This window comes from Ambystoma mexicanum, chromosome 14 (genome assembly GCF_040938575.1).
Source record: "Ambystoma mexicanum isolate Mex_15411 chromosome 14, UKY_AmexF1_1, whole genome shotgun sequence".
Classification (NCBI taxonomy): domain Eukaryota; kingdom Metazoa; phylum Chordata; class Amphibia; order Caudata; family Ambystomatidae; genus Ambystoma; species Ambystoma mexicanum.
Window position 1 is genome coordinate 104,750,427 of NC_090940.1, and position 19,321 is coordinate 104,769,747.

The window sequence follows — 19,321 nt, forward strand, 5'->3', positions numbered from 1 at the left end:
CCACAAACTGCTTAAGTAGTGGATCCAATGAACAAAAAGAAAAGAAGTGGGTGCTCTAACTGGTCATCGACTGAAATATATGTAGTGGTCTCGGGAGAACAATCATTTTAATTGGTGCTCCCCCTCCCCATGAGTGACAATGGGAGCAACAGCCAAAATCTAATATTCTAATTCATAAGTTGCCTAGTGAAGTTTAAGGCATACACCTCTTCTCATTTGCTACTGCTCTGTATCCCTAGCTAGCGAAAAAGCCGACACACTTTACCCTGTGGGCAATTCCAACAAGGTGGGAGACAGGCAAACTGCTGGGGGACAAACAATTGTTTCCATTTGTTTTGCAATCCTGCGGTAGTCCAAATTGTTCAGTCAATCCTAATGTCTAAGGGAATACCACCAATGGTTTCAACATGTGCAACAAAGAATCGCCAGCGTACATCGATGATTAATGCTGTCAAACGCGATCCGCTTTTCTGCAAACCCGCTACATAGCAACTGTGCCTGTGGTTCCCTCACCAGGGAAAACAGAGGGAGAGGAGACACACTGGTTGTGACCCGCCTCGTTTTCACAGTGTTGATGGGAGCAGCGTAAAAGAACAAAATCCAATTTATGCAGGTCTCACATGCACCAGATTTTCTATGAACCTCGAAGATATGAAGCCACTCAACTGTGACAAAGGCTTTGTGTGCATCCAAGCTGGCAAACGCCATGCTCTCTCCATAAACCGCACATGTTCCAACAGCAAAAACAATCTTCTCAGGTTCATGCTAGCATTATTCTGCGGACTGAAGCCACACTGGTCAATGTGTACTAATTTAGAAATAACTCTTGCCAATCTGTCTGCCACTTGTTTACAGAAAATGTTGGCACCAACATTTATCATCGACAAAGGCCTATATCCTGGGTGTAATATGTCTTTGCCAAGCTCAGAAAGCTGTACAAGTATGGCCTCCCGCACATATTCTGGCAATTACCTTTCTTCAATCTCCTTATTCTATACATTTAAGCTTTGTAACACCAGCCTTGAGAGAAAGAAACCTAAGATTGTTGAGACCTAGATCTCAAACACTTTTAGTGAGAAAGACACACAGCTTGCAGTCCAGGAAGGAAATGCTAAATAGACTTAACAAGGGCTTAAGAAATAATAGGGTGGAGTTTGTTGAATAGTATCAATATTAGACGAGAATGGCGACCCATGGCTAGGGGGTGCCAGTAATCTATTCTAACACCTGCAGTTTAGTTAATGTTATTATTTCTAGTTGTTTTGCCTAGACTATGTAGGCATTAGACCAACCTATCCTGAAAAAGCTAAAAGGTGTGTGAACTTTATTTTTTTTATATGGCAGAGTTCTCCACCCTGCATAAGAGTTCTAGGCAAATCACTGTGGGTGGTCCATTCAACTGCACCCTAATTAATGAAGCCTCAGTTCTAGCAGGTGGTCTTACAGGGCAATCTTTACTTACATCACAATATCTAGGAATCCAAAAGAGGACCGTCATGTAGACAGCTTGGGCGATTTTACAACAGATGGGTGCTTCTGAAAGGATGGTGGGGCTGGGGAAAAGGGAACTGCACGACATGCTAACTTTTGGCATGCGAGTGAATGAACGATACTTTTTAGCAAATGAAGCAGCGAAAGCAGGGCTTTTTCTTCTGTGCAGGCCATTCCCCGTCATCAGTCTTAAGGTCTAATATAAGGCTTTGATACAACACAGTAGCAGGCTTCCGGTCAATCTTCACGAGCCAGTATATGTTTCTGCACAAACTCAGGAAAGGGTACGTTTACAGTTCTAGTCCAGAGTGATTTAACACAGGAGATAAATTAGTGATGACAGGGTGTGTGTTCCAAGAAATAAAGGGACAGTTCTGCTTTTTAAACTGCCAAACAGGCCAGCTTACACTTGCAAGGTAGTGCCTGATCACAGACCGCTGCCAGCAGTGGAATAACAGGACAAATGACTCTTCATTCAGCTCAATGTCACACACTCAGAAGTTAGAAAAGCATTGTGGATCCAGAGAGAAGTCAGCAGCATCAGCTCTTAGAGGTTTTTCAAAAGGGGCAGATAAAATACAGATTTTTCCAAGATGAAGATTCTTTTTTAAAATGTGTGACAATCAAGGCGTTTGCTAGATATAACCAAGATTATCAAGAGATCTTCAAGGGCTATAGCATACACTGTGAAACAAAAAAGGCAGTTTATAACCTTGATTTGCACACTTATCCAGAATAGTTACTCCTATATGTATCACTCGCTCCCTACAAAGCAGTTGCATTATTTGCCAAATTTAAAAGTGCTTAGATACAGAAGCCACTGCAACTATACTTGAGTGATATATAAAAAATAGAATATACTGGTTCAGCTATGGAGACCTCTCCTTCACTCACCAGTGCCGAGTAGCTTTGTATGGATAGTCTCGTGGAAAATAATAACGCCTGGACCCAGAGTGGAAAGGGGAACATCCAGTCCGCAGCGGGCTGTGGTGGCTTTCAACTCCTTGGTGAAATATTTGAGATAGGCTTCAGACGCGTCACCGAGAAACTTAAAGAGGTCATTGTGAAGCCTGTCCGCGTGCGTCCGATAAATAACAAGGTCTGAAATTGCAAGAACCTTAAGCAGCAGGCGTGTCCGCTGGCTCAGATTCACTGTGGCCCCTAGCAGTCCCTCTGTATCAATCACCACCACTTTATGGACAGGGTCGTAAGCTGCCCAGACGCCAACTGTGCAGGACTCCTGAGCCGGCGACGTCTTGAAGACCTCCCGACCATAGAAGAAAGTGTGGTTGAGGGTGTGCGACTTGCCATCTCCGGTGTTGCCAAAAATAGAGATGACTTTCAGGTGGTCCTCAGGGTTACAGTCCAATTTTTGGATAAACTCTTCATCATCTGCCACCTGAAAAAATAATGTTACAGATAAATAACAAACACATTTCAAATTTGCAACAAAGTTACAAAAAGTATTTCACAAAGTTGTATCTGCCATTACATTGGGAACAGTGGCTGCAAGGATAAGTTGCTTCAGTGTATGTATACGCGGACCCTAGTCTGACAGATGTTCCACCCGTGTCCAAACCAAAGGTGTGTGTATTCGGAAACACGCTACTTTCCTTTGGAGCCTTGTATCATACACAAAATTGATATTGCCACATATATGGCATTTTCTAAAAGAAAGGGTTACAAACCCCATTAGTTGGCCATTCGTCCTGGTCTTCATCTGGAACACTTTTCTTTGTTTGGCTGTAGCTGTCCATCGGGTCCAACCAGGTTGTGGGCTGGAGGCTGAACATGCCCATCATCCCAATCTAGGGGTCTCCTGGTATTCTCATCGGAGTGAAATTATCCTTAGATATTTGCTTAATAAGTCAGCGGACTGTAGGGAATCTAGCCTTTAAATCTGTATACGTCCTGAGTTGAGCTTCCAACAAAGAGAAAGGGAGTTTCCCTGAACAGAGGTGCAAGGCAGCAACGACTTGGATATTAACAGTGTGGAGCAGTGATGAAAAGGCAATGATAAAAGGCCAACCAGGATCGTAGAATTTCACTGTAAATAGCAGCTTTTGGAGCTCTGGCTTTTTCTTGTTATTTGGCAATATGGCTGGAACAGCCTTCCTGCCTCCCTGAAACTTGAGGAGAACCATCTCCGGTTCCGGAAGCACCTCAAAACCTTCCTCTTTGCCTCCGCTTTCTCTCCCTCTCTCCCCAGAAAATCACTGAACCTGCACTGAATCTGCAACGGCCACTCACCGATCTCGGTCCTTGGCCCTGCCACTCTTCCCTGGACTGCCTACCTGCACTACGGGACCGTCTCTGTATCCTACAGCCCCTTCTCCCAGCACTTACCTTGCACTTGCCACCAGCTGGCCCTATTATTTATCTTGTATTCTACTAACCATGTACTGCACTCTCCTTGCACTTGCCACCAGCTGGCCCTATTATTTATCTTGTATTCTACTAACCATGTACTGCACTTCCCCTCTTCCCTTCCCCTTGCACTTTTCCCAGTCCCCCTACCTTTGCACTTGTGCGATCTGAATGACACCTGGCCTAGTAGGATCGTTGTCTGTTCTCCCCTTGTCCCCCCCCCCCGCCTCGTTGCGCCTTGAAACACTTGTGTATAGGCGTGTTACAAATGCCATATCATATCATATATCAGAGCCAGGCGAGGATCACCCCAATCGAAGCACAGCAGGTGCAAGCTTCAGGCCTAGCATCCATGGCAACATGTGCCATACGGTTCCAGAAAATCATGGCTACCGCCTTTTGTTTGGTGCAATGTCTGACAGTCGAGCCTCCTGACAATCAGGCCTCAAAAAGACTATGTGAAAACTGTGAGAAACCGGAGGATACCCTCACATCTACTCCCCCTGGATCTTCTGTTCAGGTGGCAAGGGAAGGGCCATCACTGTTGCATCCCGACCCTGGGGGTGGACAAGTGAGGCAGGATCACCTGGGTGGAGGGTTCTTGGGGATTGGGTAGAGAGTACCTGAGGGCAAGACATGGTATCCCCCCTTTCCTAACACTGACATATCTGAACCCTCCTCAGCATTTATGAGTTATATGCAATCCAAACCCTTAACTCCCTATTCAACCCTATCTGGTACTGAGACAAAGAAAAAGGGACTAGGAGTAATGCACACTTCCTATGTAAAACACCACTACAGTACTGGGAGGAAGAAGAGAGTATGCAGCCATCCACTACTGAAGGTCAGGCATGTCCCAATAATTGGACTTGATATGGTCAGGATAAAGCAACTAACAACGTACACCTGAGGCCTGTTAATGAGGCTCAGGTGTACAAAAGGTCTAACTCAAATCAGTGCAGGAGAGGAGAGCAGCCTTGGTGCAGGGAGAGAGAGTGACTTTTGTGGCAGGAGATCCAGAGATCGGGAGACTGGCCACTATCCCAGAGGACCGACAAGACCAGAAGCTAGCAAATCGCATGGTGTGTGCAGGACCGGGAACCTATTGATATGATATGATATGATAGTTTATTAGCGCCTATACACAATGTGTTTCAAAGCGCTTCAAGGCAAGGGAGGGAACAAGGGAAACTACGACATTCTTACAGGCCTTGAACAATAAGGGTGTGAAATTAACTATCGTACTCGGCCTGACAACATTTCAGATAGTGCAAGAGCTAAGACATAGATAAGGAAGGGAGGGGGAAGAGTGGGAAGGAAATGGAAACAGGCAGGCGACTACCGTAGTAGGCCTGACGACATTTCTGGGAGAGCCGGAGGAAAACAAAAGGTGAGGGAGAGAGGAGCAGAAAGGGAGGGGAGGAACAAAACAAGCAACTATCGTACTAGGCCTGACAATGTTTCAGATAGTGCTAGAGGGGGAGGGGGGGGACAGTAAGGGGATGGGTGAGCAACAGACGAGGTTGCTATCATACTAGGTCCAGTGACAATTCTGATAGAGTAAGTGCATATAAGAAAGTAAGGGGAGGAGGGGAGGAGATAGGAAAAGGGGGAGGGGAGAGGAGGAGAGAACAGAGAGTAAGCAGTCAAAAAGAGTGGAGAAGCAAGAGGGGAGAGCGAATACAATTGCAGAGTCGATAGTAACACATAATGTTGCAAGCCAGGATACAAGATGAAGATGGGAACAGCATGATTCAGGGCCACCATGAGTACAAGATGCAAAGGAAGTCCAGCATGAGAGTTGAGAAAGGGTGACGCACCGTGAATCAATGAAGTCCATAAAAGTCAAATCCAGTATTGGCCACAAGACGGTGATGGTGAAACCAGAATGTATCAGGACAGACTCCTGTGTGCAGGAAGGGGGGGTACAAGGGAACAACACAGGGGGACCAGAGAGGGTGGGGATGGCCTGTGGGGACAGAGGGTGTAAACACATGTTTTAGCAGGGGGGGTCGGACCCTGGATCCTGGATATTGCAGTGAAAGAGGACAACGGGAGCTGTCAAACTAAAGGAAAGCAGAATGGCTGCAACCTGCAAGCACTCCGGTCGGGATGTACAGAGAAGTGCCCGGAAAGGAGGAGAAGTGAAAGCGGTCCGCATCCCGGCTGGCCAGGAGGCAAGAGGGAGCCACAGGGACCGCCATGGTGGAGCGGGAAGAGCCAGTGAGGTTCAGAGGATTCGGCAGCACTGGAGCGCTCCCAAGGAACCGCAGGCAAGTAGCGGTTCACAGAATTTAATGCAATTACTCGATCTTGAATACCAAACTGAACGAAAAGCACTACTTGAATACAATTGCTTAATCTTCAATACTGAACTGAACAGTATTGGTGGAACGCAATTACACAGATTTAAATACTGAACTGAATGAGAAGCGCAATGTGAAGGAAAATATGCAATATTAAATACCGAACAGAAGAGACAGTATGGTTTGAAGTAAAACCAAGGCATATTAAATACTGCCATATTCAACACTGAGCGAACATTGATAAATAAACTGGACTGTCAGACTGAGCAAAAGTTGTGTTGTATACTGAACTAAAGCAAGGAGGTTAACAAACCAATGTGGAAAAGACTTGCAAAGAAGTGATGTACAAAAGGGTAACAACAAAGGCCAAAGGGGAGGAATTTACGGTTGTGTGACCTGTGATGGTTGGACTGCGTGGTTTGACAACTGCGCCTTGACCTGGAGTTCCCCACTGTGAAGTTCACCTAAAGTGCAAATCAAGTCAAGTTGAAGGACAGGGCTCCTGGTTGCGTGACCTGTAATAGGTGGATCATGTGGTCCGACAACTGCATCGAGACTGGGGGGCCCTAAATGGTGAGAAGCAGGAAACTTTGTGGCAAGTCAATTGAGTACTACATTGCAGTCTTGGGGAAGGGAATCCTGAGAACTTAAAGAACTGAGAAACGCTGTGTTGGGGAAGGGCACTGTACTAAATTGAACTTGCGAAAGGCAAAAATCAAGATTTCGCAGAACATTGTTTAGACTAACAGCTATTGGAGCTGTATCAAGCCTGAAGTAGAGCTTGAGCTGAGAGCAGCTAAGACTTTAATTTTGAACACTATTTTGGTTAAGATAAATCCCACACTTTATTTATAGATGTGAGGGCAAGCATAGGTTTTGGGACACAGACAGAACTTTGTTTTGGACTTACAGACTTAGACTTTCCTTAGTTTTCTTTAGGATATAGAAATCCACACATTAGGTATAGGGCAAGTTAAGCCTTAAAACATCCTGACATTTTAATGAAGCTCGTTGAAGCTGGAGTTCTGTTGTCTGTGTCGTCTTTTGATACCATGGTTGTCTCACATAAGCCAATTTGAAAACAGCTCAAACACACTGGAAGCTTTTTTTATTTTTTACTTCTCCCTTGAATAGGTTGCCAATTTGTCCTATAGATTTGTATGGAGATTTTGTTTATTATGACTTTGTTTTGCTTTTTAAAATACTTTGTAATCAATAGGAAGACCCCAGAAATGAATACCCTTTAGATAACAAATGATGCATTCCCCGCCATTTTCCTGAGCCTACCTTTTCCACCCTTTCTTTGGGAAAACCTGTCAGTCCCCAATATTTCATTTTCACCGCCGGCACTGCTACGCTAAAGTCCGGTATATGGAGACCGCTGCATTGTCATATTGCAGCTCACCTTTCTCCCTAGCCACCTTCAGAATGGAGTCACAAAAGCATAACGAGAGCAGCATCTATGGGAAAGGGAGGACACTCCGAGTAACTTCAGGAAATGGCATTTAAACTTGCTTATGTAGAATCACGGTCTCCTTGCTAACGTGACTCTTCATGCGTATTCCAGGAGAGCATCAAACCTTAATGCTAGAGTAAGACATTAAATAGAAAATTACCTGAGAGCCGATTAAGGATGACCTGCACATTGCAGAGCCGCCAGTAACTCCCCCCTTTTCTTCCCTTTGCTCCTCTCTGCCGTTGCCCTAAATATAGACATCAGTCTCTCACCAACAATTTTGGTGGCCATTGGGGTGGAAGTGTAAGGTGAATGGGGATAGATAATTGGGCAGGACAATTACAGGGCCGGGGAAGTAGGTGCTGGAACAGGGGAAGCGGAGAAAGTACGGTAGGTCTCCACCCTTAAGCCCTGCCAAATTGATCGGTCACGTGAAGTTAGGCTTTCAGGCCCTCATTTCCGCCTTGTTGGTATTCCTATCAGAAATTCATCTGGTAGGGGGTGGCCGCATGAGCAGAGAGTTTTGCGCGGGGATGGAATATGTGCTCATAGCAGGGCGGAGTGGAGTCCCGAATATATGCAATCCGGACGGGCAAGAATCCCCTGCATCCGTCTGGGTGCCCTGTGCCGGTTGAGGAGACAGTACAGGGTCCAACGTCACGATAATCCATGGTGAAGGCCTGGAAAGCAAAGGCAGCTTGGTGGCATGTGTGAGAAACTGGACAGTGTTCTTTCACCTACTCCCATGGGTTATTCCATTCAGGTGGCCAGGGAAGGGCCATCACTTTTGAATCGGACAGTGAATACCTGAGGGTGAGACATGGTATTCCCCCTATCCCCATTTCCCATCTGAAACCACTTCCTCGGCTTTCATGGGATATTTGCAATCCCATTCCATCTCCCCATCCCCATTTCTGACAAATACTGGGAAGAAGAGGCAACCAAGAGTAGGGAGGATTACCTGCATGAAACACCATGAAAAACAGGAAGACTGTCACCTTCTACCATTAGTATGGTCAGGCAGGGTCACGCATTTCACACCCGACTCCACTTGACTCTTGTTTTAAGTATAAAAGTTGTGGTTTTGCACAATCAAGTGAGCGAGCTAGGAATCCTGAAGGAAGCCAAGGAGCAAGGAGCTGAAGGGAGAGGAGCATGGAGGATCGAGAGGATAGTGGCGTGCCGAGACGCTGGCCCGGTGCTTGTGAGGGGCTGCAGCGTGGCAAGGGACCCATGTCTCCTTGGAACCTGGTTGAGGCAGCCTGTGTACTGCTGGCGGCGTGTGGAGGACTGCTTGTTCCCTTTGGATGACATGTGTGCCGGTCCCAGGGGGGTCTGAGGTGCAGGTGGTGAGACCCTGACCTCGATCCCATATGCCCCGAGAGGACCGTTCGCCAGTGCAACGCTACCCAGTGAGTTTCAAGGGAAAGTGAGAGAAACTAAGGAACATGCAGCTAGCTGGAGCAGGAAGGGAGAAAGATAGCAGGAAGTAAAAGGAAAGCGAGAGGGAGGCGCTGAGGGAGCGGAAAGGAAGAAAAAGGCTTGAAGGCAAATGAGAAAGGTGCGAGTGAAAGTGAAGTGATGGTGCAAGTGAGCACCGGAGTGCAAAACAAGTGTGCAAGAGGCACAGAAAGGAAAAGGACAGGTGTAGGAGTGCACAAAAGCAAAGACATGAATGTGCAAGAGGCACAGTGAACAGAAAGTGAGCCCAAAGGAAGGTGCCAGGGGCACAAACCGAGAGAAAAGAAAGACAAAGAATGTGCCAGGGTGCAAAGCAAATTTGAAGATATCAAAGGGGTGCAGGAAGCACCTGGAAGAGAAAAGGATAGAACAAAAGCAAGTACAGGAAATAAAGAGAGGGGCCAAAGATCAGAGTGGTCGCGCTTAGGAGGAGCCAAGAACCAAGCGTTTCCGAAAGTCTCCGATATTACCCCATGAGAAGGTTTTGTGCGAGTTGAATTTTGTGTTTTGAACTTAACTTTTGTTTGAAACTGAAGGGGGCCTGAGCTTGGGTAAGGGAACCTTAAGTGGCCTAACAAACGTGAACTTTTATTTGGCGAAACAAGGAGGCATATGTTTCGGGAAGTGAACCTTGAGAAGCCTGGAAGAAACTGTTATATTTTTGTTTGATTTGAAACTTGGAAGGATTGAAGCTTGGGGAAGGGAATCCCCAGGAACTAAAGACATTGGGAATTGTTGAACAGAGTATAAGAACTTTGTGGAGAAGAGCTAATGAACAACTTCTTTTTGATTGTACTGAACTTTGATGATACTAACCAAGCCAAACCTGATGAGAAGACCACCTGGAACCAGCCTTTGTATATATTTCTTTTTGAATCACAATTTTGTCTTTAAAGAGACTTCCTATCACATTTTATCAGAGAGTGAGGGCAAGCATAGGTTTAGACACAGATGTATTTTGGTTTTGGACTTTCAGACATTGACAGCCCTTAGAAACATCAGTCGAGGGAAACATCCCTTTAGTGTTGGGCCCAGTTAGGTATTGCACCAACCCCAGCCATTGTAGCAAATAAAGGTTTTGAAACTACAACACTCGAGTATGTGTCTCTCTTAATACCATGCCTGACTCACACATGACAGAGCTGGCAAGAGGAACAGGCTGCTGCACCTGAAGTGTGCGGCCAGAGCTGTGTGGGGGCTCGGCCTGGGCAGTGTGCTGTGGACGACAGCACTACATCTGGAGAGCTGCGGTGGCCTTGACAAAAAAGTGCTGCATCGCGGCGAAACGGCTGTGGTGACACAGGGAGAGAGTAGGTGGGATGTGAGGACCTGCCAAAGTAGTATTCCACAAGTGAAGTGTTTGGTCTGTGGCCCCTCAGCGGTGGCTTACTTTTTCAGCACGACATGCCAGAGTCCAGTGCTAAAATGCAGAGCAAGCTGGATACATTTGCGTGGGGTGGGCAAGGAAAGGACCCTCTGGAGGTGGCAATGGAGCAAAGTGGGCCTCTTGGGGAGCATCGAGTCAAGCAGACTTGAAGAGCTGTATGACTGAAACGTGTGGTACACTTGGGAAGCTTGACCAGAAGGTGGACTCTCTAGTAGTCTGGAGTGTTTGCAGCATAACATTGAGCTTCTCTGTGGGTGTATGGGCAAAGCAGAGACCCAAATTGGGCTGGCTGAAGATGCAGTGCGAACCCTCGAGGTCAAAGCAGTGCGGTTGGAGAAGGACATGAAGGCAGTCCTGGAGAAGAACGAAGACATAGAATCCAGGTCCCGTTGCAGTAATATCCGAATAGTGGGGCGCCCAGAGTCGGCAGCGTAGGGCTAACTTGAGTTAATCTTGGAAAGGTAGTTACCTGAGATGCTGGGTCACCCTGTGTTTTCTGTGCATCGCACTCCCGGTCTGCATAGAGCGCCTGGTTGCACACCACGCGCAGCGATTGGAAAGTCCTAAATTACAGGGACAGAGACTCCATTCTGAAGGTGGCTAGGGAGAAAGGTGAGCTGCGATATGACAATGCAGCGGTCTCCATATACCGGACTTTAGCGTAGCAGTGCCGGCGGTCAGGCGTACATTTAGAGATGTTAAGCATAGACTGTGGGATAAAGAGGTGAAGTACCAAATGCTCTTCTCAGTGAAGCTGAAAATAATCTGGAAGGATAAGACACGGTAGCGGAGGAAGCCTCTACATTTATTGACACTATATAACTATGGGCTGGTGATAATGTAACCACTAGGAATGGTTAGCCTGGCGTGCGTGCACAAAGGGGCTATATATGCTGCTTACAACATAAGACTTGATTCTGTCTGGTGTTCCTATGCGGACCCTCACTTGATCCACCCCCACAGAGCGAGTGACGCTCATGGCTCGAAAGGGCTGCAAGATGTTGGGTTGGGGGTGGGGGGCTAGTTGGGGTTTGCACTGGAGGTCAGAGGTTGTCCACTGAGGGAGGAGGTGGGGAAATGGGGGATGGGGAGGGTTCCGCTTTGGAGTTTGGGGTGCAGGCCTTGCTAGTTCCTGGTTGATTTGGTTTTATAAAGGTGGTCTAATGGTGTGGTGAATGCATTATGTGATCAAGTAGAGGGAGTCATAGCTACAGTTGGGTGATTGAGAGGTAGTCATGGTGGATAAAGGACTTGGTGGCACAGTAAAGATCACATTGTTCTCATGGAATGTTAGGGCACTGAACAACGTGATTAAACAGGGGAAAATAATAGCGTATCTAAAGAGACACTGTTGTTCTTTTGTAATGCACTTCACATCAGCTTGCCAGGATATGTTTTAGAGAAGCAACCTACATATGAAATGGTTTTCTTCTTACACCACATACTCACGAGGCATTCTGATTATGGTGCAGAGTAGTGTAGGGTTTCAGCACCATAAAACGGTGCATGACCCGGAGGAGAGATACGTTATAGTGGCAGGGTGTCTTGCAGGGCGCCGAGTTGCATTGGAGAAAATGTACGCTCCCAATGTAGATGACCCTGGTTAATTCATGGGTATATAACAGAAACTGATGGAGTTTGTGGAATACACCATGGTTGTAGCTGGTCATATGAACAAAGTCACTGACCTTGTGTTAGATAGGTCTACATCTAGGACTAGACCATTGACGGGTGCTGTTAAGGCGCTGTCGGGGCTCTGTGAAATGCATGAGCTGGTGGCTATATGGCGAGAAACATATGAGACACAGAGAAAAAATTCATTTTACTCATCAGTGCACGACACCCATTCTCTGATCGATAAGTGGCTAATTTCTAAGAAGATAAGTAGCTGGGTTGTGGCTGTAATATACTGCCACGTACGTATTCAGACCATTCCCCAGTGACGCTGGAGCTGGTGTTGCCTAATACTAGGGATTGGGGGGTGGTGATTTAAACCTGACTTCTTGAGGGACGGGGCATTTAAGGCAGAGCTACTGGAGGAAATTAGATGTTTTCTAGAGCATGATAGGGATCAGTGGATAGTATGGCCACACTGTGGGAGACATAAAAGTTTTATTTGAGAGGTATTTGTATATCCAAGGAAAATGTTGTTCTCAAGGCAATGAGTGGAACGCTGGGTACATTAGAAGATGAGATGTGAAGACTAAGTACAATATGAGAAAGATCACGAGAGGGGAGTCATGGGACTGGTGAAGGATAAGGTAGAGGAGCTTGGGGAAGTTACTAATAGGGAGGCGTGATTCGTGGGGCAAAAGATGACTGCACATAGATACAGTAGTTGAGGACTAGGCCTGACTGTCTTCTCTCTTGGGCTATCCGTGCAGACAAGCCTGCAGCACAGATTAGTGAGGTGCTGGTGGAGGGAGTGCTACACAGGGGCTATGCAACCATAACAGACTTTTATGGAGTAGTAATTGCAAATGTATTGGGGCATGGGGCCAGTCCATCAAGATAGGGTAATAGAGTACCTAGAAAAGACAGAACGTGCCTGGATTGTGGAGGCGCATAGGGTGCCTTTGGATACTCCCATCTCAGAGGCTGAGGTTGGAAGAGCCATTGTGGACCTGGCTGAAGGGAAGGCACCAGGACCAGATGAAATATCTATGGAGTATTACAAGGAGTTTTCTCAAGCGGTCGCCCCTTTGTTTGTCGCAGTGTATCAGGAGGCACAGAGGGAGCGGTTATTGCTGCCCACGATGCAGTGCACGATTATCACTTTGGTGCCCAAGCTGGGAAAGGATGTGCTGCAGTGTGCTTCGTATAGGTGTGAGAAACCTGAAGGTGTCTCCCTAGCTAGCCCCGGGGATCTGTCATCCAGGTGGCCAGGACACGGCCATCACTATTGGATCCAGTTCCTGGAGGTAGACCAGTGAGGGAGGATCCCTTGGGGAAGTGGAAGTGGGACACTGATGGGCGTGGTGCGGTATACCCCTTCCTCCAACACCTTTTCACATCCTACCACGTCAGAAACACTGCCCCTCACTTTTTCCACAGGAACACTTTCACACATCACGAAAGACAACGGACTAACACCAGAGCCGTTTACCTGACATGTCCCAAGGGTCAGACAGTCAGGTAATTGACCAGAGTCACACACACCCAATGGCCCTTTCCCTTCCCCACAGGGATAAAAGGTGGAGCATGAGAGCACAGGAAGAGCAAGGCAGACCGCACAACGAGAGGGCTCACACAGCACGGCAGTTCAAGTGGAGGAGAAAGACGGTGCGAACCGAGAGGGTGACAAGGGGAGAAGTGACTTTGCCTTTTCCTACCAAGGCCAGTGAAACCTCTGCAGAAGGAATCGTAAGACCACAGACAGTAGCTCAAGTGTGTTGCAGCAGATGTCAACAGTACGCTGAACATGCCTAAACTGATAAGCAGGACCGACGAAGATGCTTGCTACTGTGGTACCAGCCTTGACTCCAGACAGAAGGAAAGCCAAGCGGTTCGTCACAGCCGGTGAGTCGAGGTGAGAACCGAGAAGAGACCGAACTGTGTTGAATGAAAGTCGCAAACTGGCACATTGAGAAACGTTGACAGAACTGCAAATTGTTACGTTTGAAGGGAGGACCAGCTGCAGAGGGCACCGGCACCACTTGGGTGCTCACTCAAGAGACTCTAGTTAATCCCGTGTTGATTGAAACTACTGTTACCAGAAGGCCTTAGGAGAGCCGCCAAGACAGGTCAAAGTGGTCATACAGGGGTCGAGCTAAATCCCTGTACAGTCAAAAGTCTTGGACAGACGAACCATTGAAAACACAAGGGAAGTCAATCCTGCATCAAGAGAAAGCAAAAGGAAATACGAAGTGGCAATAGTGAACCTGAAGGAGGGATGCCAATAAAGAGGGGCGGAGTCTAAAGTCTCAAGAAACAGTGTGTTGACAAAAGTGAACCCGGCAGAGGGATGTCCTCGGAGAACTGTATGAAAAGACATTAAGATTTGTGAATGTCACAGATAAAATTGTTCTGAAAAGCCATAGTGAACCCGACAAAGGGAGGCTGAGATTCGTGTGGGGTCTGTGCCCGAAAGAGGGGGACCCAGGGGTGAAGTCATCACCCATTGCACATTTGGAGCAGAACTTCTTTTGTTTTTTATTTTTGACGCCCATTAGATCTTCGGAGGCAAGAGACTTTTTTGTATAGGAAAGAGACTTAACCACGAAGGTCCTGATGCGTGAAGCGGAAACTGTCGTCTTGTGCTGGGAAAGCTTGAGTGTGCACTGTGCTCAGGAGTCACACCTTGTCCCATGCTCAAAACGTGGGCAAGGGAGAACTCTGATAACACATCCTAACTTATCATTTGTGAACATTTCTTTCTTTCTTGTGAACCTTATCCCACACTCTTTTTGTATTTAGCGTAAGGATTGGCAATACGATTTTCTTACTGTAGGCCCTTTTATTTGACACAATGCCACTAGGACTGCCTTATTATTATTTGATGACCATAGCTTCTGGTATTGGTAGTTTCAAGAAGACGCGTAATCAACCAGAGTCGCTCAAATGAGCACCCAACGTGGGGCCAGACCCTTCTGCAGCTGGTTTTCCCTTAAGACTTTAACAGTTCTTTGAACTTCTCTCAGCTTATCCTTTGCAACTTTCATTCAACACAATTCACAAGACACTCTTTTCAGACCCCTTAGGTTCTTTCCTATTCCTAAGTCTCTGTCTCAGCCCTAGTCAGGCTACACACAGTTCTTGTTCACGCAATTCACTTTGCTTCTCAACTTGTCACAAAATTCACTTTGCCTCTTAACATGAAAGACTTTCGATTGTACGAGGGTTTTTGCTTGCCCCACATATAACCCCTTTGACACCTCACACCGGCCTTCCCCATGGCTTCCTGGTATATGTAGTTTCAACAAACAGGTCCGGGTCAGAGTCTTTCGAATGAACGCCCACGTGGCTTCAGACCACTCTGCATCTCAACCTTATCTAGGCTTTCTTTAAAGTTCAAAACACACACAAGTCCTTTGTTCACTAGTACTTGCGTTCACGATAGGTTGCCGATTGCAACCTTCAGCTCAACACAGTCCCGCTTACTATCAGCTCTCTCTGACTCAGGGGCTGTGCTGAACTCTTTGGCGGTTCTTGACTCTGGAGTCAAGGATGGTACAACGGTAGCCAGCATGCCTCCCCGCCTGGGATCTCAGCGCGGGAGGCCCCCGTACGCCATTGACATCGCCACGCCACACACCAGCTGTATATCCCAGTCTTATGATTCCTTTAGCGGAGGCTTCGCAGGTCTCGGTTGAAAAGGGCATGGGCACTTCCCTCCTTGTCGTCCTTTCTGGTCTCACCACCTTTCGTCTCAGTTTGATCTTCTGGCCTGGGATAGCTGTCTCTTTGTGTGGTCTGCCTTGCATCAAGTGTGCTTTCGTGCTTCACCTTTTATCACTGTGGGGAAGAGAAAGGTTGGATGTGGAAAATGTGTTACAGAGAAGGGGTGCAGCTCGCCTGTCAGCATCCCACTTCCACTCCCTGAAGATCCCTCATCTAGGTGATCCTCTCCCAATGGTCCACCCCCAGGAACTGGATCCAATAACGATGGCTGTGTCCTGGCCACCTGCATGACAGATCCCCAAGGACTAGTAAGTGAGACACCTTCAGATGTCTCACATCACACATCTCTTAGCAATCAGAAGGGCCACCTCCACCAGTCTGTGTCATCTTTTTTGTACACCCCGATTAAGCCCCAACAGTGCTATCTCCAGGCTCAGCTGGATCTCAGTCCCTATCATCTCACTCACGGCAGCTCATATTTCCCCCCCAAAAGAATGCCACCATCCTGCATTCCTAAACCATGTGTATGAAGGCAACATCCTGCATTTTACACCGCAGGCAAGCACCAGGTGACGTCGGGTCATATTTCTTAAAACCTTCCTAAGCTGCTTGCAGACATATTGCCAATCCTCATGCCTTTATTGCTCCCCAGAGCGTCCTCCCACCTACGCCGCGCTCTCACAGAAAAGCCCGCCTGCCACCCCTGCACTATGGAGTATAGCTTGGAGTATAGCTATTGGATCCAGTTCCTGGGGGTGGACCAGTGTGGGAGGATCACCTGGATGGAGGGGTCCTCAGGCAGTGGAAGTGGGACACTGATGGGTGAGACGCAGTACCCCCTTTCGTACAACACCTTTTCCCCATCCTACCTAGTAGGATACTCTTACCCATGCCCCCTTTTCCAACAGGAACACTTACCTACACCAAGACAGACAATAGACCGACACCAGGGCCATTTACCTGACATGTCCCAATACAATGGTCAGGTAGAGTCAGGCAATCAACCATACCTGCGCAGACCTGGCGGCCCGTTCCCCTTCCCGACAGGGATAAAAGGTGCAGCACGAAAGCACACTTCAAGCAAGGCCGAACGCATGAGGATACAGCCATACTGGAGCGGCAGTTCAAGAGGAGGAGAAAGGCAGGGAGATTCGAAAGGAATACCAGGAGGGAATTGCCCTTGCCCAATTCAACCCAGACCCGCGAAGCCTCTGTGAAAGCGAACGTAACGCAGGAAGTCAAAGCTGGCGAGTGGCGTATCAGAGGTCCGCAGTACATGGAACCATCCCACACTGATTGCCAGGGCGGGGAGACACGGTTCTCATCGTGGTACTGCCCTTGACTCCAGCGGCAAAGGGAAACGCCAACGAGTTCAACCAGCCAGTGAGTCAGAAGCAAGTGATACTGGGCTGTGTTGAGCCGAAGGTTACAGTGGCAACATTGTATATACAGAAAGAAGATAATAGACAGAGGTCTTTTGTGAGTAAAGTTGGAACCAGACAGAGTGGTCCGGCGCCATGTGGGTACTCAAACGAAGGACTCTATATGGTATTTCACTGCTGAAAGAAAGAGAAAGTATTGAACTGCAAATGTTTTTTTTGCCAACGAAACTACAAAGACCAAGGAGTCTTAAGGGAGGCCGTGTGTAGTGTCAAGGCGGTCATATGAGGGTCAAGTAAAATCCCTTGCACAGTCGAAGGTCTTTGACACATGGTGAATACCAAGTGAGTTGTGAAAACTGTGGCAAGTGTGAACCCGATGAAGGGATGCCGAATGAAAGCTAGTGGAAGGGAACCCCACTTTTCTGATAAGTTGCTAGAATCATAAACTGTGTTAGAATGGCTATCTGAACCCAATGGAAGGATGCCAAGGGAAGACCAAGGGTAGTGAATCCCACACAGTGTTGAAACTAAGTGAATTGTGATATATTTGGCAAACGTGAACCGACGTTGGGATGCCTGCGAATCAAGGTGGATGGCAATGCACCCATGAACACCGTCGACGGCTGAGGGATGTCCACAGTGAATGGTTGTTTAAAAAGACATTACGACTCTTGAATGTTACCAGGTGATGATCTGGTGAATTAAAGGCCGTAGTGAACCCGACTAAGGGAGGCTAAAACTGAGAAAAGGATTGAAGCCCGGCTGAGGGAGATCAAAAGGCGAAGATTAATAGATCAACGTGAAGAGTTGTTGAAAGGAACTTTGGTTTGTTGTTTATAGAACTGATAGAAGGATTGGCGCCTGGCAGAAGGGGATCAGAGTGTGAAGAGAAACTATCCAATGTACTGAAGGAACTTTTGTTTGCTTAAATACATCAGGCCGTCTGAACCAAGAGACTTTTTGTATGAAAGAGACTTGGGCACACAACACCCTGATATTGATAAAAGGAACTGTAAACTTGTGCGGAAGAAGCCCAGGAGTGTGCTGTGCGTGAGAGTCCCGCCTTGTCACATGCTAGAAAACGTGTGTAAGGCAGACCCCAGCTATCCTTATCGATCATTTTGAGAACATTTCTTTCTTTTCTTTTGAACATTATCCCACACTCTTTTGTAACGTAGAGGTAAGGATTGGCAATATTTTTTTTTTTTTTAGTATAGGCCCTTTTTATTTGACTAGACTCCACAAGGACTGTATTATTATTATTTGATGGTTGCAGCTTGCACCCATTTTAGATTTAGATTAGGCGTTTATCTCACCCATTATACAATGCAATAAACACCCTTGAACTGTGATTACTTGTGCCTGTCTATTATTGATACCATGCCTTCCTTACAGTGGCAATGCACTGGTGGGAAAACAGGCTCTGGGATTGGCTGAATGGCTGAGGGAGTTGGATTGGTGTAACTCTCGGGAGAATACGTGTAGCGAATTGGCAGTGATAGCCTCACGCCCTAAAGATTACTGGGGGCCCTTTAGGGAATTTCTTAGGTTGCAGAGTGTTGTATCGGGAAGGGGAGATGGTGCCAGTCAGAGGTGAGGCATGGTGGGTAATTTGTGTGCGTTACTCGATTTGAGGTGGTCAGTGTAGGTGGTGGCCAAACGAGCTGGGCTGTGTAGTTGATGGTGGAAGTAAGGGGGTCAGTTGTTGGTAATAGTCCTTGGGACATCTCCTTGCAACACGTATATAAAAGCATGGCTGTTTACTGCAGTGGGTGGGGGGGGGGTGAATGAGGGAATCATGAGTGTTCAAAGTTAGGTTGAATCATACGTTTGTGGGGCATGGGGGAAGTTGTTTAAATATGAACAGTCTTTGATATGTCTGTATAGAAAACTGAATAACTTTTTTTAAATAAAAAAATCTGGTAGTTATTATTTTAACTGCAAGTGTTAATCTGTGGGGCACCAATGAATTACAGAATTACCTAAATAAGGGTGATAATACTAAAACCATGCAAGGTGGCTAGTTCAAGAATACTGTTACCACTTTTGGCATTTGGTGAACCTTCTGTTGCCGCCAATGGTGATAGGAAACCTTGTTATTAACAGTGGTAACTACCACCTACATGTGGAC

The 19,321-nt window shown here is 47.0% G+C and overlaps 1 protein-coding gene across 1 annotated transcript in view; it reads right to left on the bottom strand.

The window, feature by feature from the left end:
• ZFYVE1 (zinc finger FYVE-type containing 1) overlaps positions 1 to 19,321 on the bottom strand; it is a 237,825-nt gene that overhangs the window by 178,599 nt on the left and 39,905 nt on the right. The window contains exon 3 of the mRNA XM_069638620.1: positions 2,386 to 2,890. Within this exon, the coding sequence (XP_069494721.1) occupies positions 2,386 to 2,890 (505 nt within the window). The remainder of the gene's footprint in view (positions 1 to 2,385; positions 2,891 to 19,321) is intronic.